The 26,057-nt window shown below is 37.2% G+C and overlaps 1 protein-coding gene across 5 annotated transcripts in view; it reads right to left on the bottom strand.

Moving 5' to 3' along the window:
* plxna4 (plexin A4) overlaps nucleotides 1-26,057 on the bottom strand; it is a 314,198-nt gene that overhangs the window by 104,690 nt on the left and 183,451 nt on the right. For 4 of the 5 annotated variants that reach the window (XM_034313188.2, XM_053241745.1, XM_053241744.1 and 1 more), the window contains exon 5: nucleotides 18,265-18,365. In XM_034313188.2, the coding sequence (XP_034169079.2) occupies nucleotides 18,265-18,365 (101 nt within the window). Of the gene's footprint in view, nucleotides 1-9,983; nucleotides 14,403-18,264; nucleotides 18,366-26,057 lie in introns of those variants that run through there. The other variant, XM_053241746.1, reaches the window with a different exon arrangement.

Below are 26,057 nucleotides of genomic sequence, written 5' to 3'. Positions count from 1 at the left end.
CATTCGTATTTACATTTATATTCAGTAAGCGTTTTATCGTGGCAAGGGTGGCAGTGGATCCGGAGCCTATCCCGGGAATACTGGGCATTGAGGCAGGAAAACACCCTGGATTTAACGCCAGAGCTCCATGCACACACACATGCACACACTCATTCACACCTAGGGGCAACTTAGCATGTTGTTTGGGGAGACAACCTGAAGGAAACCCACACGGACACAGGGAGAACATATGAAACTCCATCCAGACAGTAACCTGAGCTCAGGACTGAGTAGAGTAAATAGCTTTATTGTTATTCTGAGCCATCAAGTATACAGTAGAACAAAATAGTGTTCTCCAAGGCCTTGGTGCAACCAGGAACCCTGGAGCTGAAGCAAGTATCAAGGTGTGCATCCTGAAAAAATATAACTTTTAAGCTGCAAATTAATACCAGTATGGTATGCTGATAATGTCCTGAGTTGTTGTGAAAACCCCCTACACCCAAATTCATCCTGACACCATAAAACTCCCCTTCTACGATTTAGCAGAAGCAATGTCAAAAAAACTCAGAGTGCAATTTCAGAAACTGTCAACTCCACCTCAGACAAGTTGCCTCATCTCAGCTTCACATCGATGTCGCCATCCCAGCACCCCCCTCCTTCACTGTGCCTGGGGACACGGTATATATTAAACGGTCTATCTGCCTCTTCCAACACCGCATCCCCTGTAGATGTGATCAAAGACCGAACATATTAAAGCCCCCATCTGTCAACAGGACTGCCTGCCGGCCCATGTGCATCGCCTGGAGGTGCATATATTACTGTGTTTTCAAATGATCTGGAGTGATACGGCATGTAGATGAAGTGATTGCTACAGGATGTAATAGAGATTTTAGCAAAAAAAAAAAAAAAGCAGAGCTGGTAGCTTGCTGATTTGGAACCAAATCTAAAAAGTTCAATGAGGAGGAAAGGAAGATATCAGCACAGTGGGCTGTTATCAGTTAGCATTGCCAGCTATGGAAGATCTGTCTGAGTTATCTAAGGTATTTGAGTTATTGGACATTTGATTTATTTGGATTATTTGGGTTGTTGACGTTATTTGAGTCATTTGTATTATTTGAGATATTTGAGTCATTTGTATTATTTGAGTTGTTAGTTTTGAGTTATTTAGTTGATGTGCATTATTTGCGTTATTCGAGTTAATTACTTTAAGTAGTTTGAGTTATTTGACGTATTTGAGTAACTTGGGTTATCTGAGTTATTAGCATTGAGTTATTTTAATTATTTGACTCATTTGTGTTATTAGCTTTGAGTTATTTTAGTTATTTGTATGATGTGCATTATTTGCAGTATTTGAGCTACTTAAGTAAGTTACTAAAGTAAGATGTATTTGAGTTATTTGACTTATATGAGTTATTAGCATTGGGTTGTTAGCATGATGTGCATTATTACATTTTTTGCATTACTTAGGTAATAAAGTAATTTGAGTTATTTTTGGGCTATTTGAGATATTAGAATTGCATTATTTGAGTTATTGGAATTATTTGATTTATTTGTGTTATCCAAGATATTTGAGCTATTTGCATGTTGAGTTATTTGAATTATTAGCATCGAGATATTTGCATTATGTTCATTATTTGCATTATTTGAGTTATTTAAGTCATTCGAGTTATTGGACTTATTTGATTCAGTTGGGATGACATCAGACCTTTTCTGCTGCTAACAGTAAATAAACAGCACCATATACCACTGGTTTAGCTATTCATTTGAAAATGATATGTAAAACCTTTGGGAGAATAATCCATATAATCTATATATTTAGAATGTGCTTCCAGGATTAAACCACAGCTTGATACTAATCTCAGCCAAATAATTCTAATACATTGTTGTTTCACATATCCTAAGACTATTAATAAACATATTAAAAATGTGTTATTAATTACCAAAAAAAAAAAAATGGATAACTGTTGATAAGCTTTTTTTTTGGAAGGAGACATTTATTTAACATTTATGGAAGGAGTCTCCAGTGTCAGTGTTTCAAAATAGTTCGTAAATGTTCTGCCAATTGGTTAAAGCTGTTCTAATGTAAGTGATAACAAGAAATCATTTGTCTCAGAGATGTTCCACGACATTAAATGTAACTTTAAATGGATAAAATTTATTATGTGTTGTTCATTTAATTGCTGGTATAAAAGGAATAAAACACCTCAGGATTTGGTGTTATAGAAAAATAATCAACTTTGTTGTGGTAAGAGTAATTCTCCATCACACAACCCCATCTTTGATTATTTTCCTATAACAACACAACCCCAACTGTTCTATTGCTTAATTGAAAAGGAGGATTGAATTTAGGTGCCACAAAAGTACAACCAGTGAGCAGTGAGTTTTACAATCTCAACTTTAAAGCTCCTTCTTTCAGCCTTGCTCAATGACTCAGCTGTCTCAAAACCACACAAAGCGGCTCGGTAACCCGAGAGAGCGTGACTTTCTAAAGTTAGCATGTTCCCCACCTGCCCTGCACAGCTGATCCGCGAGTCCTTGTAACCCTGAGACATCGATTACAGGACCGACGGGTCACAGTGTGACGAAGGGGAAAAAAAATCAATGTTCGGAAAAGCTAAAATTAGAGAGCTGGAAACTCAAAGATCAGCACATGATCTGCTAACAGTGTCCCCTGTGCCAAAATAAGGTGAATTACTATTTCAAAGGCGCATTGTCAGCAGACATATCACTTCCCCCAGGTAGTATTATGAAAAGAATTGGCCTACTTTATGTGTCTGAGTGGCGTTTCTCCAGGTGAAATGTGCTCGACACCGGAGATGGGATTAAATTAAACCTTCTCAGGCTCGAACATGCCTGAGTTTTAGATCTCACTGTGAGCTCCTGCCAAACCATATACCTCCTACAGTGAACAGTTCCCTCAGTAAGTCACACTGCAATTGACCCTTACTGTTCAATACGAGCCCACATGGGGAGGCAAACTAACACTGTGTGAAATCTCCAGGACGTGCTTGTGGAAAAAACAAGCTAGGCTGTTTACTGAAACTGTAATTTTTTTTTTTGTTTACAATTGTCTCGACAGGTATAAGGGCTGGTACAATAATTAGTTAAATAAATGTGTTATAGTGAAGTGTCAGTCATATGTGAAGTGTCAGTCATATGTGATTATAATAAAATAATAACATTATTCATTACTCTTATTAATTACATTTAAGGTAATATTTTTACACTTTAATTAAGATATATATTTTTTTTTTAAGTGTGAAAGGGAATTCACAGTATAACTTTAAGTGTTCCTCCACAATAAGGACAAAGCAAAGAACCCTACTTTTCTAAGAGCATAGCTTTCTAAAGACTTCGAAACATTCCTGAAAGGGATGAAAGCCGTGTGTTCCCGGGACAGACTCTGGATCCACTGTGACCCTGACCAGGATAAATTGCTTACTGAAGATGGATAAATGAAATCCATTCACAATTAATACACAATAAATGTGAATGTGTACCAGTGGTGGCATGTCCATATTCCATATATCAGCTGTTCAACAATTCATCATAAAGTCCTCATTCACACCTGCGTACATTTTAAATTCCACTGAAATAAGAATTACATTACATCTGTTGAGTGTTTGAAAAAAAATGTTGCTATTTGACAGATAGAAGTCGATGTCGATTGATCTGCTTATCTTTCTAGATGTTGTGCAATCATCATGCAGCGCACTCATTACCCCATTTAGCTTCCATAGAGTTATTATTGCACCTAGTGGTCAAATATGAGAACTACATGAATCACACTGCCCCGTGCTCAGGGGAGGAGCAAAGGACAAGGCAGTTAATGGAGTTACCAGATTGGCCTGGTTTAAAAATACTCCACGGCCACCAAGATCATTTTTTATATCAAATTCAATCTAATAAATTTCTGCAAACAAATTACAAGTGGACACAGTGTGCCTGCCTTTTCCAATGCCCCATTTCTTGGGGCTAATTTCAGGTCTTTTTTGTGGTTTCTGAGATGGAACTTTAGCTGAAACCTGGGAACAAAGAAACGTCTAAAGCTGGACTGTATGCTAGATGACTGTATGTTGTTGAGTTCCAGCTACTTATTATGGGGTTACTCTAAAAAATTCACTACATGGTAGCTTATAGCGTAGGTCAGATATGATTTGTATGAGGCTACGTCATTATTAATGATGTCCTGCTTCACAAAACTCTATGGTCAAGAGCTGCTAAATTGGCTCAATCCTAAACATTAAACCATCACTGGTTTAAACATTAAGACTGAAAGGATTTTTAAAGCGAAAGAGTCTCAATACTGTGCATAAATATACTTTACTCATAACTTCTTCTTACTCTTTTTTCCCACTTTCTCTCTGTTTGCACCATTCTTAACACCCCCTCCCTCCATAGTGCCAGCCTAACCCGTCAAGTTCATGCTCTATCAGTCTGGGACAGGTCACCCCTCTCCCTCTCTATCTCTCCGTCTCTCTCTCTCTCTCTCTCTCTCTCTCTCTCTCTCTGTCTCTGGGTGCCGGGTGACAGTGGTGTGACAGCAGTGGATAGGCTGAGTCGTGTAGCGCTTGCTGCACTGCCACAGATCTCAGTGACAGTTACGAGAGAGGCTGCGACAGTTGTGAGAGAGGCTGCAGTTCCATCCTGACGCCCCCATCACTTTCAGAGCATGTTCTTTTCTTTCAACCCCCCCCCCACTAACCATTCCCACCATCACTATCGCTATCTCCAGCGTACCACCTGTCTCTCCCAAACACCTGCGCCACCACGTGCTGTGAAAAGTGATTTAGCACTTAAATACACCCAATCGAAACCACTTAACATTCACATTAACCGAATATATTTGCTAATTACTCTTGAATATGCTGAGTTGTATAATTTATTTAAAAACGTGTCAAATGTGTTTTGCATATTGAGCTACTTTTATCGACACTTTGAAAGTGCTGATTGAGAAAACTTGCATGTGCAAATCAATGCACTGGCAAAAGTGTAAAGTCAGGCTAAACACTGACTTACAAGTTTATTAGTTATTACACCATAGCGCTTTTAAATGCTCAATTCTGATTGGTCAGAAGCTCTGTAGTGTAGACGTGCAGCTGTAAATCACAGCTTTATATGAATGCGCTCGTTCGAATAGGTTACCATTTCTATAGTAGCAACTTAATGGTAAGGTTTTTTGTGAGGAGATGTTTATTTAACATTTATGGAAGGAGTCTCCAGTGTCAGTGCTTTGTAACAGACAGAGGTAAAGCTGTAACTAAGTTTTCCCAACAGAGGGGTTTACGCTTTTTCCAGTTTCTCACTAACATGACGAGCTGCGCTTTTTTATTTATTTATTTTTTTTAATTCAAGCAAAAAAAAAAAAAAGAAGCTGGGGAAGGACCAAATGTATATAGCTGCTACACATTGATTGAACAGTGATTAATGGGAACTAACTTGTTCTACAGATGTACTACAATATTAAATATAACTATAAATGGATAAAAAGTGTGATGTATCCTTCTTTAATAAACAAAAATTGTAACAGTTAGCAAATTGCTGTGATGTAAGAGGAATAAAACACTTCAGGACATGCTGTTATAGGAAAACAATCAACTGTATATGTATACACTGCAGTGCAAAAGTTTGTACCCCCCATGGTGTATTGAGGACTAAAATGCATTTCTATTTTATAAAATAAGAATTGCAGGATGTTAAAACTAAATTGCGTGTGTGTCCTGTAACACGACAGTGATCTCAAATATAATGCAAAATCAAAAGAACCGTTCGCTGTTAATATCTTAGCATACAATTGTATGCAAAAGTTTTAGCACCCCTGGTTTTTGAAGTGAAAAGAAGTAAACATAAACCATCTGTAACAAACTATTTGAATAATTTGCAAATGTTAATGCACTTTATATTTAATAAAAAATTAAATAGTAATTGTGGCATGTGCAAATGTTTGGACACTTTGGTGTTTGGACATCTTTGGTAGACTATTCCACCATTTTTGTTACCTATGATAGTATCAGGTACACCAGTGAAAACCTAACCTAAATTTCTTGGGTTTTTTTTGGTTCAAATTTCTTTTTCTTAAGGGTGTGCAAACTTTTGCACTCATCCATATACACTAGTTTGAGTTGCCAGTCTATTAGGTATATTAATTATATTAAAGTCTCACCTATTAACAAAAAATTTCAGGAATAATTCAGGTGACTTAGCTAGCAGTAATGAGAAAATAACAAGAGCCGCTACAGTGGCAAGCAGCTATTGAGCGACTTTAATCTTGGTAACTATTTAAAAAAAAAAAAAATCAATGTTATTATATTTTTTGTCCACTCAGCAGGAGATGTATAAGACTTTTCTATTAGTGTTATTAGTTTTCCTGTGCATTAGAAATCCTTGCTCTGTTTATGCTACAGTGGATATGTGTGTTAAATCAGCTCTCTCCTGCACCTTTAATCACACTGAAACATCTGCTCGGGTCTTTACGTCCCATCGAGCTGACTGAAGCTCTTCCCAGCACGCTGCGTTGCACAGCAATAGCTATCTTTAGATGGGCCGAGCTCTCACCCTCTAATCTAGCACAAGTGCAGAGCGTCGAGACTCCACAGGAAAGAAAGTAATGGCACCCTGCAAGCTCTTTCTGATGGATCACCGCCAGGAGTGTGTGTTAAATAAATAAATAAATAAATAAATTCATTCCACCTTTTATTCCAATTGGAAATTGAAATACATTGTCGACACACACACACACACAAACACAAAACGCAGGTGCACAATGAAGGGTCCTCCTTCTCTTTCTTTCCCTTCCTTTCCTTACTCGCTCCGCTTCCTTTCTTTTTTTACATTCTTTATTTTTTTGTTTGCCTCTTTCCTTTTCATTTTTCTGCATCGCTCACAGTCTTTTTTCTTTCTCTCTTTCTCCCTGTATTTTGTCTTTTTTTTTCTCTCTCTTTTGTTTTCCCTCTTTCTGCTTTTCACACTTTTTCAATTCTCTTATTCTCACTCTTTCATTATCTTATGGTCTCATGATCTTCCTTCCTTCCTTCCTTCCTTCTTCTCCCATCTCAATGTCTCTTTCACTCCCTTTCTTTCTTTCTTTCTTTCTTTCTTTCTTTCTTTCTTTCTTTCTTTCTTTCACACTCCAACCCTTTTGTTCTTTCAGAGCTTTTATAGAAAATCAATGAACACCTTCGGACCAATCAGATTAGAGAATCCACCAGCGATGCGCTATAACAAAGTGGTATCACTCTTAAATTCCTTTCCTCTCTCTTGTTGGCTTTCTGTCTGTCTGTCTGTCTGTCTATCTGTCTATCTGTCTTTCTTAAGGACTGCTCCATACATAGCCATGTGATTTGCTGATTGTTCTTTATAAAGTGGTTTGTAGTGTTAATATCCAGAGAGCTGTAATTACAGAAGACATTATAAATCCTCCACACGGGAGCGACTGCCTCTAATCTCTGTTTCTCAGTCGTCTGTGTTTATTTATGCGTATTGTTTAAAGAGCAGGATGTTTTACAGGAGTTAGGAGACAATTACCTGTGAACACACAACAGGCAATTACAATTATAGCTATAGTTAACTGGTTTATTGGACTACAGCAGTGCGTGCTGGCAACTTCTACACGGCACGTGGTCGACCTACAGGTGGAAGAAAGAATTCTGCATCATTTTAACATTCTCCACAGAGGTGGAAATAAATATATTAAACGTTTCCTTGGAAATGAATCCGTCCTGCATTAGCATTATTGACAATCCCCGTCTGGTCTCAGCCACTCCACGTCATACACACTGTCATATTTATCTGACAGCATTGTTTTCCCTGTCTTAATTATGATTTACAACCCATCTATCTCCATGTCATACAAATTCATTACACCACCGGAGCATGGATTTACGCCTGTGAAAACAACACCCTGCAAAATATTTATTTTCTCCAGCATTTCAGTGGCACGGTTGGGAAAACAGTTCACAGCGGGGGGATCTTGGAGCACGGAGACCCCCAAAGGGAATGGCTGTGCTGCGAAAGGGAGAAGGGATAATGTTGTCAAACTGTTGTAAATATGTTTTTCGACATGTTCAGGGATTAGCCACAGACGCGTCTTTAATGCTACAGATGTGCAGCTTGATGTCACAGTCGGTCCCAGAGGCGTGCGTTTCATCATATGGCTTTCAGCAGTCATGGAAAATGTGGAACTAACTGTAGGGTACTCGCTACTCGCGAAATGCAAGTCACACAGTGATATTTATTCCTGTGTGCTGTTGAATTTGCCAGGAAAGAAATAAAAAGGACTTTTGGCTCGTAATTCTAATGATACAGAAAACCCACAAGAATAATTTTGACTAAAACAAAATACTGATCAATGCTTAGTCATGTCTTAAAATTCACTGGACAGACTTGTTATATATTAACATTAACTTTATGTATAATATGTATAATATGTGAGTATTTGTTTAATTTTTATATTAGAGTATGTGTATGCATGTGTATTTGTGAAATATGACTAACACCACAGTAATCTGAATATATCTAAATTTGCAGAACTGTCAGTGAGAGAGTCAAAAAGAAAGAGAAAGAGAGAAAAGAGACAAAAAGATAAAGCAAAGCTGCTGATTGGATGACTCTGAAGCCCAGTGTGACATCATCAGAGGCAGTTAGTATAGAAATTTAAATTCCTCACCCTCTTAACGATTTTCTTATTAGCTACTGATTAAGCCGGGAAAAAAACATTTGCATGGAGTGCTGTTACAGGGAAATAATAATAACAACAAGCGCCGACACTGGAGACTCCTTCCATAAACGGCTAAAAAAAAAAAAAAAAAAAAAACTGAAGTCCTGGAGGCCGAAAATTTACTATTGCTAACAATTACATCTCCTTACAGAAAATCTCACGATTATAGGTTTTACATCTCTCTCTCTCTCTCTCTCTCTCTCTCTCACACACACACACACACACACACACACACACACAAAGGACAGCCTGTAATTTTAGCCAGGAAAAGGAGAAAACGGAAAGCGTAACTGAGACTGCGAGTGCTTACAACCGAGCCTCCTTCCATAAATGTTAAATAAACGTCACCACATCAATGATTATACATTTAACTTTGTTAAACAACACATTTATAAATCCATTTATTATTAGTCTTATATTATGTAACATGTCTGCTGTCCAAGTTCCTATGTATGAGCTGTTACTATAGAAATAACAACGTATTAGAACGAGTGCATTAATATAAAGCTATAGTTCATGTCACAGCTGGACCTTGCTGTGTTATATGAAAATAATGCACACCTTCTGACCAATCAGATTCAATCATTCAACCAGGCTGTGGTATAAACAAAATTAATCAACTCCTTCTGACCAATTAGATTTGAGAATTAAACAGTGGTATAAAAAAATGTGCTGTGGTATAAAAAAATGTGCAGTGGTATCAGTATTAAATTCTTTTGCTCTGTCTTGTTTGCTTTCTTTCTCTTTCTCTCTTTCTCTCTTTCTTTCTTTCTTGTTTCTCTTCTTTCATTTGGCAGGTCAGGTGGAATTAAACCCACCAAATCAATTGGCCTCGTGTTCCTACTGATCCCATGTTTAATCTTTCATAAGATCAGGACTTCAGATTGGTTTACACACTCCAACGCAGGTCAATGGGAGGGCATTTTAGCCGAATAAAAGCCTTTGGTGTGTACCTCTGAAAGAGTTTGGTTGTGTGAGTGTATGCCTGTGTGTGTGTGTGTGTGTGTGTGTGTGTGTGTGTGTGTCTGTGCGCGCGTTGGGAATCTACAATTTGAAGGTCAGAGCCAAATATCTAGAGACCAGGGAGAAAGTTAATGCATTGTTAATTTAGTGTCACACTATCTCCTCAAGTGGGTCTCTCTCTCTCTCTCTCTCACACACACACACTATCAACTACAGTCTGGGTCGAAGAGTGAGGTCAGCACACACAAACCCCCCCCACCCCAACACACACACTCAGTTTAGTCGTATCCCTCTATCTCTTGCTTTTGTATACAGATATGTTCTTCTCTCTGAATGTCTGGAGGCTAAAATCTTCATAAACTAGCACACAGATGCACAGTGCTACATGGAATCACTTGTGAAATGCCTGAAGATGTTGATTTTAACACTTTGGCGCAGGGGTTAAACTGGGACGGGAGTTTCAGCTAGAGGTGTGCATCAGGACCCAAAAAAAAGAGTTGCTGAAGTGGGTGTTTTGGGGGTGAGCTGTCAGATATGAAGCTTGCGGGACAGAGAAAGACCACATTGAGAGTGTGTATGTGGTGCTCATGTGGTGCTGCGTGACCAATTTACCACTTTCATTAATTCATCATCAGTACCTGTTTTGTCTGGAGTGGGCTAAATGACTACTTAGAGACTGTAGAGATTTCACAGTACTACTTTTTCTTTTGCAATACTGCTACTTTGAAACCTTGAGTATCAGCCGATATCAATACCCATTCAATACGGTTTTCTTTACCAATCTTTTACCATTTTTTTTAACGAAGCACTTCACAGTTAAGCTCTTGTAAATATAACAAAGCATAAAGTATAATATAATTTCATTTCAAAATCCAATTCCAGTCATTGCCATTTGTTACAGAATCTGACATTCGATGTGTTTTCTCCGATATCCGATCCACCATCTTTTTTACTGGTACTGTATCAGCACTATCTCTACTAATTTGTTTATATTTAACAATACTAGCTACTTTCCTCAGAATATATTGCTGCAAACAATAATAATAACCATATGATCAGACACGATTGGTCAAGCTTTCTGTGGAAGTGGTTGAGAAAAGTCACTTCACTGAACAGGAATGAGATTAAAAAAAAATAATAATAATTCCTCTACTTTCAGCTCCTATGGTTCCGCAAGCGGACCTGTGGTTTGGTGCTAGAATTTCAAGGAAATATAAATAATTTCTAATACAATTCTTATAACATCCATTTAACTACTAGCTCATTTGAACCTGTTTTAATCCATACTCATTTGCATTTCTCTTTTTTTGTGTGGTTCTGCATGTTTATAGCTAAGATTCCACTCATCTTGTACATTTTCGCCATCATACACGTTTATTTTCAACACTTCCTGCTCTTTTAGAGTATTTGAACCTCCTATATAAATTAGTTCATTAGTTAACAATGGTCTAACCTTTAAGTTAACTTACTTAGTTGTGTTTCAGCTAATTTTAGCTAAAAGGCAAGTTTTATCTGAATAGATTTATCTTACATTTAATAATTAATTGGTGCAATTATTTTACATCTGTTATGTTTGTTGATGCAATTAAAATCTACACCTAAAAGGATACACGCTGGTTTCCATAGCTAGCTAACCGTTTATATTAAACCAAAACCGCTTGCCTGTCTGCTTTCGATCTCTGCTTTGTTTGTTCTGGTAAACTCTCCTGCTTCGCCTACTTTTGGATTAGTCACTTTGTTTACTTGCTGGCTTTTCTGTGGTTTTAACGTGAATCTGACCTGAATTGAGGTTTAATCTTCTTTGCTAATCATACCTCTATGATACGAATATCGTAAACTGCATGTTATAAAATATAAATTGAAAGACAACATTCCCACTTGAAAGAAACAGATCTCTTGCACAAAAAGAAGGATTCACAAAAAAATAGAAAGTCAAACCTTCCAAATAAACTATTAGTGGTGTGTGGTGCGTTGTCATTGCCCTTTGAGAAAGGTCAGCGAGCAGATGAATAAAGACAACAATGGCATTTTTAAACATGGCACACTCATCACTTTTCTGCAATGAAACTAGGAACTGGAGAGAGACCGAGAGACCGAGAGAGAGAAAGAGAGTGAGAGAGATAAATAAAGAGATAAAAAGCTAAAGAGAGCATTTCTCATTGTCCATTCGCGACATTAAAGAGGACGCAAACAAAGCCGCAATTGATAGCAAGGAAGAGGCCTTGTGCTTTGGTTCGACTTGGCGTTAAGTTGGGTCTTTGTGCGTCCCTCGTGGGATTACTGATGTTATCTTCCTGTTCTGTGTGGTGTGAAGAGGACATTGATGAGGCTTTGAGGCAAACACAGCGTGAGATAACCATCAGACGTTATTACACACAGGCTAACCCTGATGAGCTTCTGTTTACAGGAATTCATGGCCTCTAACCTGAGAGGCTTCATGAATATGAATACGCCACAAAAGCGTTTCGGCTGAATGTACAGCTACGCTGATGATGTTTGCATGTGTGAATCTAACTACACTAAACATAAAGCATAGATAGAGAACGATAGAGTGGAGCTCTAGCTACAGCTTCTGTGCCATTTTCACCTTGCTTTTAAAAAAGCCTCTCAGTCGGTATTCATAATCCGTGTTTGTGTGCATGTGTTATGTCTAGGAGAGGGAAAAAAACAAACAGACATGGACCCGGTCATGCTTTGTATAAGACATAACAATCCAAACTATTTTTTTTTTTAAACTCTAGTCATTAGTGCATTCTGCCTGACCAAGCCAGACGAGGTCGTGCCTCTGACACGTCGATGAAGGAAAATAATCACAGCATTTCAAAATGCCCATATTAAACTCTCACACAGCTTGGTGGATATACTAACGTTTTGCATTCTTCTCTTTAAATCACCACACTGAGCTATTTGGTGTGATATACCAGTTCAGCTCATAGAAAATGTAATACACTGTTAAAGTAACTGTAACAGAACACTTTATTTAATTACAGTGTTCATAAAACCTACAAAAGCCCTTCCTTACACCTGACATAAACCTACATAAACATGTATCAAGGCTTATTCCAATCAGACTCAGCTGTCACATGAGATCAATTTTGATCTCATAGCACACAAGTCAAAAGCCATACGCTTGTGTTATGACAATTTCCAAGCAGCCTTGCCTTGGCACTTTATAACCACTGACTTTGCAGCTCAGTGCACTTCTTTTATAAATATATCAATAACTCTGTCATTACAGTGTCACATCACTGTCATAGGTATTCATTAAACCTTTATAAACAGTAAAATTAAGCTCAGGTTACCTAAAGGGCAGAAAAATCTTCATGACTCTGTTGTTATAGCTTCATAATTGTACTGTTAAAACCTTCATTATGTAACAGTGTTATATAGCAAGTCGTTGTGTTAGGAATAAAACACTTGGGGGCATGCGGTTAGATGAAAATAATCAACAACATGGTGTGATGAAGCGGAGTTAATGCACTGTTACCACACTGAAGTTGATTATTTTCCAATAACATAACAACATAACATAACATATAACATAACATATATAACACAACATAACAATGATAACATAAAATAACACAACATATAACATAAAGACAACATATATAACATAACATAACATAACATATAACACAACATAACAATGATAACATAAAATAACACAACATATAACATAACATAACATATAACATATAACACAACATATAACATAACAAAGACAACATAACATTTATAACACAACATATAACATAACAAACCACAAAGTGTTTTAACCCTCCTATATCACAGCAATTTTCCAACTGTAACAATTTTTATTTATTAAAGAATGACATGTCATATTTTCTATCCATTTATAGCTGCGATATTGGAACATCTGCAAAAACAAGCTAATTCCTCTTCTCTCTTACAATAAAAACATTTGTTCATTCATTCATTCATTCATTCGTTCATTCATTCCCACCAGTCTCTCTATTTTTTTTTAATTTAATAAGATAAAAAAAAAACAGTTTAGTTACTGAGAAACCATCCTGAAGACTTTCCCCTTGTCTAAAAAAACAGTCCTGTGGTATGAAATGTTATAAAGTTAGTCAGAGAAATGTCATAACACAAGTCTATATCACTTGAATCACGTGCTATAACAACTGAACATTAAAGTAGCAGCCTAAATATAGGCTAAAGTAGTTTATGTGACAGCTGATGCCTATTGGAATAAGCCTTTATAAATGTTTATGTCAGTTTAATTTAGTACTATGAACACTATCCTTATGTAAAGTGTTTTGTTACAATTGCAGCTAGGCTGGAAAGTGTCATAAAAAAAACGGCCTAATATTAACAAAAGATATAAGTCAGTGGAATCAGGTGTTATTTCAACTTGACTACAGCAGTCTTTTCAGCAAGACAAATATATAAAATATATAGAAAGTATACATATTGAATGAAAAGCTTGCATCCTTTTTTAATGCCTACATGGAAAAAAAAGCAAAGAAGGTTTTTTTGTTCTTTAATCCCTTCTCTCTCTTGCCCCTTCCTTTCTCCTCTTCAGGCTGAATACATCAGTCATAATTGAAAACGCTTGCTGCATCCTGCGTTATTGTTTAGAGCGTGAAGGTGCAGATTCCCCGTTCGTGCTCGGAAGCGGCAGCACACGATTGCCCTGACAGTCACATACATCTCTCTCTCTTTCCGTTATCATCTTTATTGATCCATTGCGCCATGGCTTTCATCAAGTCATTGCATTCTTAAAAAAACAACAAGGGGAAAAATATCAAGGTTGAGTTATGATTTTAATTTTCTTTAGAGCCTGTTGGATTAGAGCGGAGAAACGAGGGACTGGGAGAGGTTGCACTACACTGACGAAAAAAAAAAAGCTCACTGAATTTACTTAATTCAATTGCGTACATCGGTTCCATGCGAATGAATTGTGGTACATTAACACAATTTGTTTTTGTACATCCAACATGAATGAATACAATTGCTCACCACAGCGCAGGATCACACCGGGGTCACTGGGGTATGAGGCAGTAACTATTCTACCACAAAGGATTTAAATAGGTTAATTTAATACTATTTATATAAGTATAGTTTTTTATACTTCATGAATTTATTTGTAATATGTAATATGTTCTCTTAAAGCTGAGTTTTAGGCCATGTTGACTTGTACACTAATGTTTTTGATAACGTAGTTTGAAAAATATCAGTAGGTGGCGTCAGTATGTCATGTTGAAGAATAACGTGTATCGTAAGGTAGAGAAGACGAAATGCGGAAATGCGGAAACACACTCTTCAGCCACAACCCTCATATGGCGGAATAATTAAACAGGAAAAGCATAAATAAATTGCCAACACATTGTAAAATAGGAAATTACATACCATAAAATAACAACGTGGTCCTAGCACATTCACAACACATGCAGTATCGCAACACAGTGACTCAAAATGGCGCCCTCATGTGTACAGGAGGCCAAAATGAAGCAAAAATATTAATGCTTCAGTTCCACTGTTTTCATGTGGATGGGCAAAACATACAGTATGTTTTTGAAAACAGTGAAAGTGTTACATATTAAAATTTCTCCATCTTTTAGAGCGTTTTCAAAAAGCTTCATTTTCATTGACTCAAAACGCTGCTATTATGTGAATGAGAGACCAAAAGGAGGTGAAAAAAATATGTTTTTAAAAATATCCATATGGACAGGGCCTTAGTTGTCCCTCACCGCGTCCTGGTTAAGTACGCAGAAAAAGTGGTGGAGTGGGAACTCCTTGGGAGATCAATTGGCCCAACTGGTCCTGAGATGCAAGTTTCTCTCAGACACACTTGTGGCTCAATCTCAGGGAACAAGAGCGCAAAAGCTACACAGTAAGAGAAAGTAAGAGTAGGAGTGTCCAATAAAAAAAATCCTAGAAAGCGACTAAACAGGTCAAACCCAATATGCAGAGGAAAATGCAAGACAGTGACAGAATGTATGCGGCTAAACCGGCATCATGGCTCCAGCTGAAGGGAACAGGAGGGATTTGTGATTGCACTCCGGCTTGCATGACTACACTCTATTCCGCCATAAAGACCTGTTATGTTGAGGACCACCCATCTCCCTGAGGCTAACTGGCAAAATGGGCATGCTTTTGTCTTTGTAAACCGCTTTTTTCCCCTCACCCTCCAGGAAGAGACTGAAAGCTGGATGTGAAGAGAGAAAGAGAGAGAGAGAGAGATCTGATATATATCTGCCGCTCTGTGACAGCCTGCTCTGTAGCTGCCAATTAGCTCTTTTCTTTTAAGTACAGCCAGGTCATTAGAGCCACACTCCCTCAGTACATCAGCGTGGACGACATCCAGAAATCCCCTTGGCAGGAAACGATCAATGACTTCTGTTTAGATAATCACCTCATGTGAATTAAATCACTGACCACAGTGGCGTGAAGGAAGAGTGGCTAGTGTAAGAAGTCTGCATTGAGATTACAAAAAGTAACTAACCTTTAGTAGCTAAATATAACCAGTAACTTACTCATGAAAAGCAGAGATGCGTAGTCAAGAATATACTTGAGTGAAAATTAAAATAAGTAAAAGTGAAAATATACAAGAGTGAAAGTGACAATTCTAAAGTATTCATTTTGAATTACACTTTCAAGATTCAGGTAATTGTAATGAAGTATTTTTCACCTCAGATAACCAAGAGGTTACAGGTTCAATTCCCGGGTGAGGTAGGCTGGATTTATGTCCAATCCCGCTCTACAAAAATCTATAAATAGCCTGAGAAAAAGCTCCGTGTCTGTATTCGAACAGGGATCAAAGCTGTAACTCTGCCCACTAGAGGGGGAGTGGCTCGGGCTGGTGCAGTACAGGCAGCGGGTAGAGGAATGTTACCGAGAGGTCTGAGAGCCTCTGGAGGACTGGAACACAGACAAGCTATTTAAGCTCCCAGTCTCACCTTTCCTTGCTAATGCACCGAACAACAAAAAGCGAGAGAGAGAGAGAGAGAGAGAGAGAGAGACAGAGAGAGAACAACTTTTTAAGTGTCCCTGAACTTAGCCAAGCTGAGAGCCAAAAGCCCATTCCTGTGCCCACTAATGCTTTCATCTGTCCTGTGAGAGCACAGGCGACTCGACAGCAACGACAGAATCAGCATCCTTCTCCCAGTACATTCTCACCTCTCTCTCTCTCTCTCTCTTTCTCTCTCTCTCTCTCTGTCTTTTCAGAACTATATTAAATGGCCAGCTAACACCAAAAAAAAACCAGCACTCACCCTCATATCTGCATTGTTCCTCATAAAACGCCAAAAAATGTCTATTGTATTAAAGACCCATCCTAAATTTTAGAACGTAAACAGCCACAGCTACCAAATTCAATATGAATTTACAGATCTGTGACAAATTAAAGGAAAAACCAACATCAGGTCTTTTGGTAAGGTGTTTGGGCCACAACAAGCCACATCTCGGGAACTGAAAACTGAAGAGATGAATACCATTCTTCCAAAAGATATTCCTTCAGTTGGTGTTTTGGATGCTGGTGGAGAGCGCTGTCGAACCCGGTGTTCACATTAACGTGTAACTGATGTCGCCTGTAGTTTTGGGTAGCAACTGCTACTGTTGTAGCTTGTCCAGGGTTTTTTTTTTTCTAATAAGGAGTGGTAGTAGCTACTGTATTTATATAATATACAGCTTCTAAAGTTAATGTAATTTAAACACAAATTAAATGCTGCACAAATTGAGGTGAAAATTGGTTATTTGATTGATATTTATCTGTACTTGAAATCTAGCTGTTACATTTCTGACCAAGAATTGTTGAGAAGTCTATACTCTGGTATAACGATATCTATTATTTATATTATATTATATCTATTATTTATATTATATTAGAATGGATTGGTCTCTAGACTTAAGCAGCTGCCTGGATTTCTTGTGACTAAATCCGGCTGTGGTTCTTCCACTTCACTTTACAGACTTTAGCCCCTCTGTCCTGTTTTTGCTCTCTACACTGTGACCTTCTCAGACTTTGCAGTTTGTCCTCAGTGCTTGTACTGATGAATGTGTGTGTTTGTGTGTGTGTGTGTGTTTGTGTGTGTGTGTGCATGTAAGGGAGGTTTTAGTAAAAAAAAAAAAAAAAAAAAAAAAAAAAGAAGAAGAAAAAAGAAAAGAAAAAAAGGTGTGTATTGGCATAGAGATTTGAGAAAGCTGCAGATCCCCCTGAAGACACACACAGACACATACACACCTCCAGGGTCTTCACAAGATGATGAGAATCCAATTCAATTTATGGTGAAGTGGGAAATGTGCCAGACCCCCCGAGGGCCCAGTGCATCTAACTCATCTCTCTGTGATGAGGAGAGGGACAGTCTGACTGTGTGTGTGTGTGTGTGTTTGTTTTTTCTTCATACAGACTTGATTCATCCCCCTAATGGCGTGTGTTATAATGCACTGTAACAATAGTGTCGATGTAACTATGGCTGCTTATGATCATTTACACAGACATATGGCAAGCATTATAAAGTATTATGTACGCTATAGTATATAATGTTGTAAAGGTATTTATGGCATATTGAAATTTGTAATACATTTCCTTTTAGTTTAATGCTGACTGAATGCATGAGGTGTGAGCAGGAAGTACTTACATGCTGTGCAGCACACACCAGCCGCAGTGAGGATCCCCGGAGCCCAGACACTCATTGCAGGATGAATACTGCTCACAAGCCTCTACTGGAACACGAGTGAGCTGGAAGAGAGAGGGAAAGATGGAGAGAATCAGTCAGTGGAGCACAGCTAAGATTGAAGCTTGGAAAAATAAATGGGTCCAGTGGGTTCTGTATGTATGGTGGGTAGTGTTTCAAAGGCAACACTTGAATGTTCATTGTAGAACCCAACAACGAATTGTTTCCCCAACAGAAAGGGTTCCAGCTGAAAGAACCCTAAAAGAACCCTTTTCTCTCACAGATTACATGGTTATTTAGAACCCAAAAAGTTTCTTTGTTTTGTCTCCCTGAGAAACACTTGAATATTTTTTGTAGAACCCAACAACAGAACATTTCCCTATCAGAGAGAATTCCAAATAAAACCCCTATAGAAAGCACAGAACTCTTAACAACCCCAAAAACCCTTGAAGAACCCTTTTCAACAATGGTGTACATTGTTATTTAGAACCATGAAGGTTTCTTCAGCTTGCCTCTCTTGGGGAACCACTTAAGATTCTATGAGGAACCCTACAACAGAGTGTTTCCTCATCAGCGAGGGTTCAGAGTAAGACTGTTCCTACTCTTAAAGATCCAAATAATGCTTGAAGCACCATTTTCTCTAAGAGTGCCAATTGTTATTTAGAACCCTAGTGGATTATAAAGCTTGTTTTCCTGGGTAAACCCTTGAATGTTCTTTGTAGAACCCAAAAACAGAGTGTTAGAGAGGGTTCAAGTAAAACCATTTTAAGAAGCCAGGGATTCTGACCTATCCAAAGAACGCTTAAAGAACCCTAACAGTTTACATGGTTATTTAGAACCCTAAAGGATTCTTTGTTTTGTCTCTCTGGGGAAACTTCTTCAATATTCTTGTAGAACCCAACAACAGAACATTTCCCTATCACAGAAACCCCTGTAGGAAGTACAGAAAAAAATCCAATGAACCCTCGAGGAACCCTTTTCTCTTCAAGTGTACATTGTTATTTAAAACTTTAAATGGTTCTTCAACTTTATATGAAATCCTAAAAAGTTCCATGTGGAACCTGACAACAATATTTCCCTTTTAAGAATTGAGTTTTGAGTAGGACCTCTTTAGAAAGCAGACAGCTCTTAATAATCAAAAAAAAAACTCAGAAGAACCCTTTTCTCTAAAAGTGTACATTGTTATTTAGAACTTTAAAGAGTTCTCTGGCTTGTCTTTATGAGGAAATCATTAAAGAACCCAGAATCAGAGTGTTTTCCTATCAGACAGGGTTTGGAGTAGGACCTCTTCAGGAAGCAAAGAAGTATTAACCATTCAAAGATCCATTGAGGAACCATTTTCTTTAAGCATGTACACTGTTTATTTAAAAATCTTAAAAAGGTCTTTGGATTGTGTTTGGAGTACCAGTGGAGTCAATGGAATATTTACCCATCTGAGAGGGTTCCAAGTTGGAAGCACAGAACTCTTAACCATCCAAAAAACCACTGAGGAACCAAGAGTGTACATCAAATGAACCTTTAAAAGAACCCTAAAAGAATACTGAAGATTGTTTTGACACTTATTCCAAAAAAAAAAAAAAAAAAAAAAAAGAACAGTATTGTTAAATTGTTTGAGGAATATGACATAAAAGGGGACATGACTGAAAAAAAATGGATGAGGAAAAGAGGACACGCGGAGAGGAAGTGGAGATATGGTCATACAGGTTAAGATAACAAGCAGCAGGAAGTTCAGTTCATGACTTGGGAAACTATTATTCTGCCCAAATCGTGTCAGCGTGACAATGACCAGTCTTTTCACACCAGTCACAGGGGAAATGTGAAATGATGAGAACGCGGATGTGTAATGAACATTTTGCACACTTCACACATCATGCCGGTTAAACTGCAGAATGTGCCAGGATTCAGTCGAGCTCCTCTCCTTCAGGATCAAGGGAGAGGAGTGAGAGAAAGACTGGAATATAGATGTAATAACCCGGGAGGGACAGGACCCTGTGTCATCACTGTCTCTGGGGCGAAGGCTTAGAGCCCACGGCTTTCGTCGGCCTTTTGATTAATAACCCGTCAGCGGTCAATGACTGTTGTCAATCACCTGTCAGCCTGAGAGCAAGAGACGCAGCACAAGAGATTTCCTGTCTGCTACTTAGAACTGAAGCCGAGAGACAAACAGTTCCCCACAGTGCCCCGCAATCTCGAGTGGCTTTGCATAGTTTAGCATGTGTCAATTCAGGAACAGTGAAGATCTAACCACTTCCTGTCAGCTTTCAGTAATCACTAGTGCTGGAATTAATATCCTCGTGTTGAAAACATTGCCTTTGACCCACCTGCCTCATATGCATTCACAGACTTCCAGTTTTGTTATGACAAAGCACTAACCATTCATCATCATCATCAGCAATTTGCATTAATCCACTCATCTTGGGTGCTTGCCATGATCTACAATATTATGCCAAATCATTGCCGTATTATTCGGAAATCAGAACTGATCAAGCAGAATTTGGAAATATTAAACAAGCTCAGCTGGAGATATTTTGACTGATGATTGGAAATAAAGAAGGTGACTAGCCTTGTGCAACTGTTGCTCTCAGTTAAATATTAACAATTCACAGCAACTGCTTGCAATACCACTACAGAATATTACTGACTACTATATCAAGCCTCCATAATAATCCAACACGGCCTTTATTATACTGTAGATTGCATTTCCATTGCATTGCCATACACTAAGGCAGTAAAAGTGATTAATAGAGTGAGTGAATCTCTGGGCTGACCACAAATTGATTCGATTCATGATTCATTGGTTTTCAGTTTGACTTAAAAGGGAATTTTGTAAATTAAGACTGATTCGATTCAAATCAATACACTAAACAGCAATTCAATTCAGTGATCCCCAAAGTGCTATTTGAATCAGTGATTCACTAAACAGTCATTCAATTCAATACACTAAACAACGATTCAATTCCATGATCCACTAAACAGAGATTCAATTCAATACACTATACAGCGATTCAATTCAGTGATCCAATAAACAATGATTCAATTCAGTGATCCACTAAACAGCGATTCAAATCAGCGAATCACTAAACAGTGATTCAATTCAGTGATCCACTAAACAGCGATTCAATTCAGTGATCCACTAAACAGTGATTCAATTCAGTGATCCACTAAACAGCGATTCAATTCAGTGATCCACTAAACAGCTACTTGATTCAGTGATTCAGTCTTCTTTAAGAAATATAAAAAATTACATGTTTTATATGTATTATTTCATCTCTGTCAAGTAATTGTTCACCACCATATGCCCTTTTGAAAAAAAGGATTGGGGGGTGTTTAAAATTTATCAGTTACTCCCACCGTAATGATGATCCTAGCATTGCTAAATTCTACTCTTACTTACTGATAATGATTCTTTTGCTTTGTCATATCACTCAAATCACTTTACATTGGTCACTAGTAAACCTGTTTATCCATTTATAATTACATTTAATGTTGTGGAACATCTGCAAGGTAGTTCCTTGTATCACTTATGTTACAACAGCTACAAACAGCTTGCCAGCTTGTTAAAAAGAAAGTCCTCTGTCCTGAAGACTTTCTCATGTCAATAAACTTACTGGCTGTTACAAAGCACTTATACTGGAGACTCCTTCCATCATCTTCTTACATAAAGCTTCACCATGTCAACAATTACATGTTTTTGTTTAATACAGCACATTTTTATTCATCTATGTGCAGCATCCAGCAAGTCTCTGTGAATATGCCGTTACTATAGAAACTATACAATATTAGACCAAGCGTGATAATATAAACCTCTGATTTGCAGCTGCATTACAGTCAGAGCTGCCGTTATAGAAAATGACCGATGATCAGATTTGCGAATTACTATGGTTGAAATGGTCATAACACCATTCTAAATTCTGACTAATATATTTTTCCTTCCATATTAAACCAACGTGCCCTTTAATATAGACTGCATTTATGGTGCATTGCTCTGCACTGAGGCATTAAATGTGATTAAGACATAAAAGGCCAAACTTAGTAAAGCGTTCTCCCCCAGGTTTGATCCTGAAGACTGGTTCAATCTCTAGGAAGCAACCTATTTCCTCATTTCCTCATTCCCCCTGCAGTCTGATGAATATCATCTACGAAGCCTATCTCTCCGCACTCCATTTCACAGCTCTAAAGCTGCATTTTCGGACAAACACACTTCTCCAGCGGCCAATCACAGGCAGGTAAGGCACTGATGCAGAACAGGGAGCAGACAGAGAAACCACATCTTTCTGCTATAATGAACAATAAGGCTTTGAAAATGTGGTGAAATTCCACTTTTCCAGAATGAGCTTTTTTAATATTCATGAAAGAGGCTTAATCTGAGTGCAGTGGTTTATGGTTTGTGTGTGTGTGTGTGTGTGTGTGTGTGTGTGTGTAATGTGTTTCTGCTTTGTGATGATCAAATATCAGGTTATAGAAACAGAGGTTGTAAGAGCATGTAAGGTATGTAGAGCAACATAGCGAGCATGTAAATGAATACAGTCAGAAGTATTGACGCCCTTCACGAAAGTATGTCCAAAATTACTGTATAAAATAGCCATTATTTAACCATACAGAAAAACTGCTTTAATTATGTAGGTTTCCAGCCTAGTCAGACATTACTCAGTGCTGGCATTCTCTCCAGAGGAGGCTTCATCGATTATTAATTTGGGGGGAGGGTGCTGATAAATATGGAACCAATATTTTGCAGAAAAAAAAATTAATAATTCAGGAAACATTTTAAGCTTAAAAATTAAATCCCATTGTTCCAAAGAGTTTTTTTTTTCTTGTGACTATTGACTTTGGCTTGTTCATTAGGGATCTAAATCTACATCCAGATTTCTGTAAAGCTACTTTAAAAGTTAAAAAGTGTTATACAAATAAAATCGAAGCTCAAAAGCTCAAATTATTAGTCATTGTACGCACTATGCTGCTATATACATTTGGCCTTCATTAGGGTGCCAAGACTTTCTGTCCAATCAGAATTTAGAACTTAACCAGATTTTTTGAGATGATATTTGTGTATAATATGCTTTAATATCACTAAACATAGAATAATAGTTAGCAAGATAGTTTCATTTTGTGCACTTTTTTCTTTTTTTTTTTTCTTGATCTGTGCAATTTTATCATTTTTTTAGGCCTAATATCTGTTTGTGTGTAGTATGAGCAATTAGACATATTTGCGTATTCAATATACTGTATTTATTGTAGCATTTAATGAATAATCTTTATCCATCTATCTGTTTAATATAAATAAATCACTAACCATAAACCTTCCAGGCCATTTTTAAGGCGATTTATTTATTTATTTATTTTCATACCCACACTGACGCACTAGCTTACTGTAAGTGTCCACCAGTAAACAGCAAAGTTTGAGGTGCGAAGTTCTGGGTCAGAAAATACTGACTTTCCACTTATTATGAAGAATGAGAAACAGGTTAAAAGAGTGTATGTGTGTCTGTGTGTGAGAGAGAGAGAGTGAGTGAGAAGAAGAAAGATGGGTGGAAGGATGTATTCCTGACATCCCCGGTAGTCTGTGGAGCATCAGTGTGGCAGTAGAGCAGGAAGAGGAATCATGTACATCTGTTAAAGTTATTACTCATTTATCTGGAAACTGCTGGAAAAAGAAGCAAATCGGCAAACATCACCATCCAGCAGATTAACACTGCTTTGAAACAGGGTTAGAAAACAATCATGAGAGAGAAAACAACATATGTGTGTGTGTGTGTGTGTGTGTGGGTGGGTAGGTGCATGGTCTGTGCAAATGGGCACATTTTAAGAACGCCTACATGCTCATCTAATTAAAAGTTATTGCTCCTCATTTCCTTCCAATTTCAGGTGACTTTAGAAGCTTTAAAGATAATAAACCAAAGTTAACAGCCAACAGTTAGCGTGATTCACCTGCTTAATGCTAACCGGCAGGCGACTACCTCGTCCGCATGATTAGCTTTTTTATTTTTTGGGGCAAAAACTGTCGCTTAATCATTTGTGTAATTTCATTAGCTACTTTTCCACACTTTTTCCCCTCATCACTCCTTACCTTCTCATAAACCCCTGACTAAACCCCGTTGCTCATCTCTCCTCCATCACTCCAGTGGATTCATTAACATGAGCTCAGCTACAGAGCGAGTCACCTCCAGTAAAAAAAACCCCAACTCCCTCAGAACCAAAATACAAATTAGGCTGCGTGAAAGTGGCTCAGGAAGCCGAGCAACCCTCTCCATTCCTCACCGCTGGGGCACGTCTAATTACACTGGACTTGCTTATAAGTCTTGTGTGTGTCCTCGATATCATGAGCGCTGCAGGGAGACCAAGCAACGTAGTAAAGCGAGTAACGATGCAGATATGTCTTAAAAATATCCGAAAACCTCACGAGGAAAGCAAACGGGCTAAAAAAGCATTACAATGCTGATTTGCTGAATTCAGAGCAGTGTTATTATACGTCTTATTTTTTTAACTCTGTTTTAATTTTTAGTTACCGCTGTATAATCACCTTAATCTTTGTAATAACATGTTCGTAAGCCAGTAATAGAGAATTTGAAAATTACTTCTTAATAATTAAAACCTTCTTACAAATCATTTTACTGTTAGTAAAGACATAGGAACCCATACACAAACAGAAATATAAAACATGGCATTGTTTATAGTTCATTCCGTTTTATTAAAAATAATATTCTAAATAGTTGTTTTATTAGTTTTAGATGTAATTTTTAGTAATAGTATTTTAATATATATTTTTAGCTTTAATTTCCAGTTTTAGTAGTAGGTTTTGTTATTTAAGTTTTGCTTTTCAATTTTATCAGTAGTTTTTGTAGTTTTAGTTTTCTTTCTTAGCAGAAGTTTTCATATTTTTTTTAAATTTTAGTTTATAGTTTTAGTAATAGCTTTTGTAATTTAAGTTTTAGTTATTATTTTTAGTATTCATATTTCAAGTTTTAGCTTGATTTTTTTAGTAATAGTTTTTATATTTTGTGGTATTATTTCCATTCACGGAAGTATTTTTTTTATTTTGTAGTTTTCATTTATTGAAATTATTTTTGTCATTTGTTTGTTTTAGTTTTAGTTAACTATAATAAGCCCTTTTTGGGTAAAAGAAAAATAAATACAGGTTTCTGTTTTAGTAGTAGCTTTTGTAGGTTTATTTTTCACTTTTTAGTAATAGTTTTTATATTTTTAGTTTTATTATTTTAGTAGTTTTTAAGTAGTAGTAGTTTTAGTAGTAGTTATGCTTTTGTAATTTGAGGTATATTTTTCATTTTTAGTACATTAGGTTTTCAAATTTGAGCTTGAATTTTTAGTAATTTTTTTAAAAAATATTTTTATATTTATTTGATATATATATATATTTTGATTTATAGTAGTAGCTTTTATTTTCATTGTTTGTGGTTATTTTTGTTGTTTTCATCTTAGTCTGATCTTAGTTTCTGTTTTGATCTTTAGTTTTTAGTTACTATAATAACTTTTTGGGTAAAAGAAACATGACAGGATCATCCAATCAGTACCACTGGACAACAAACAAACCCTGGCTGACCACCAGGTCTACTGCAAAAGCTGCTTCCTATCAAAGTCATTCCCAGAGAAAACAAGAAAGAAAAAATAAGCACAGCTGCAGACACACACTCACACACACCATTTCCTTTTATCTCTCCCTCTTCTCTTTCCTGGAAGTGTTCAGAAGCCTCCAATGAAGCAGAAGACTGATGACAAAGAACCATCATGGATGACATATGAAC

This window comes from Pangasianodon hypophthalmus, chromosome 18 (assembly GCF_027358585.1).
Source record: "Pangasianodon hypophthalmus isolate fPanHyp1 chromosome 18, fPanHyp1.pri, whole genome shotgun sequence".
In the NCBI taxonomy this organism is placed as follows: domain Eukaryota; kingdom Metazoa; phylum Chordata; class Actinopteri; order Siluriformes; family Pangasiidae; genus Pangasianodon; species Pangasianodon hypophthalmus.
Note: the sequence above shows the minus strand (reverse complement) of the source record. Positions and strands in the feature narration are given on the sequence as shown.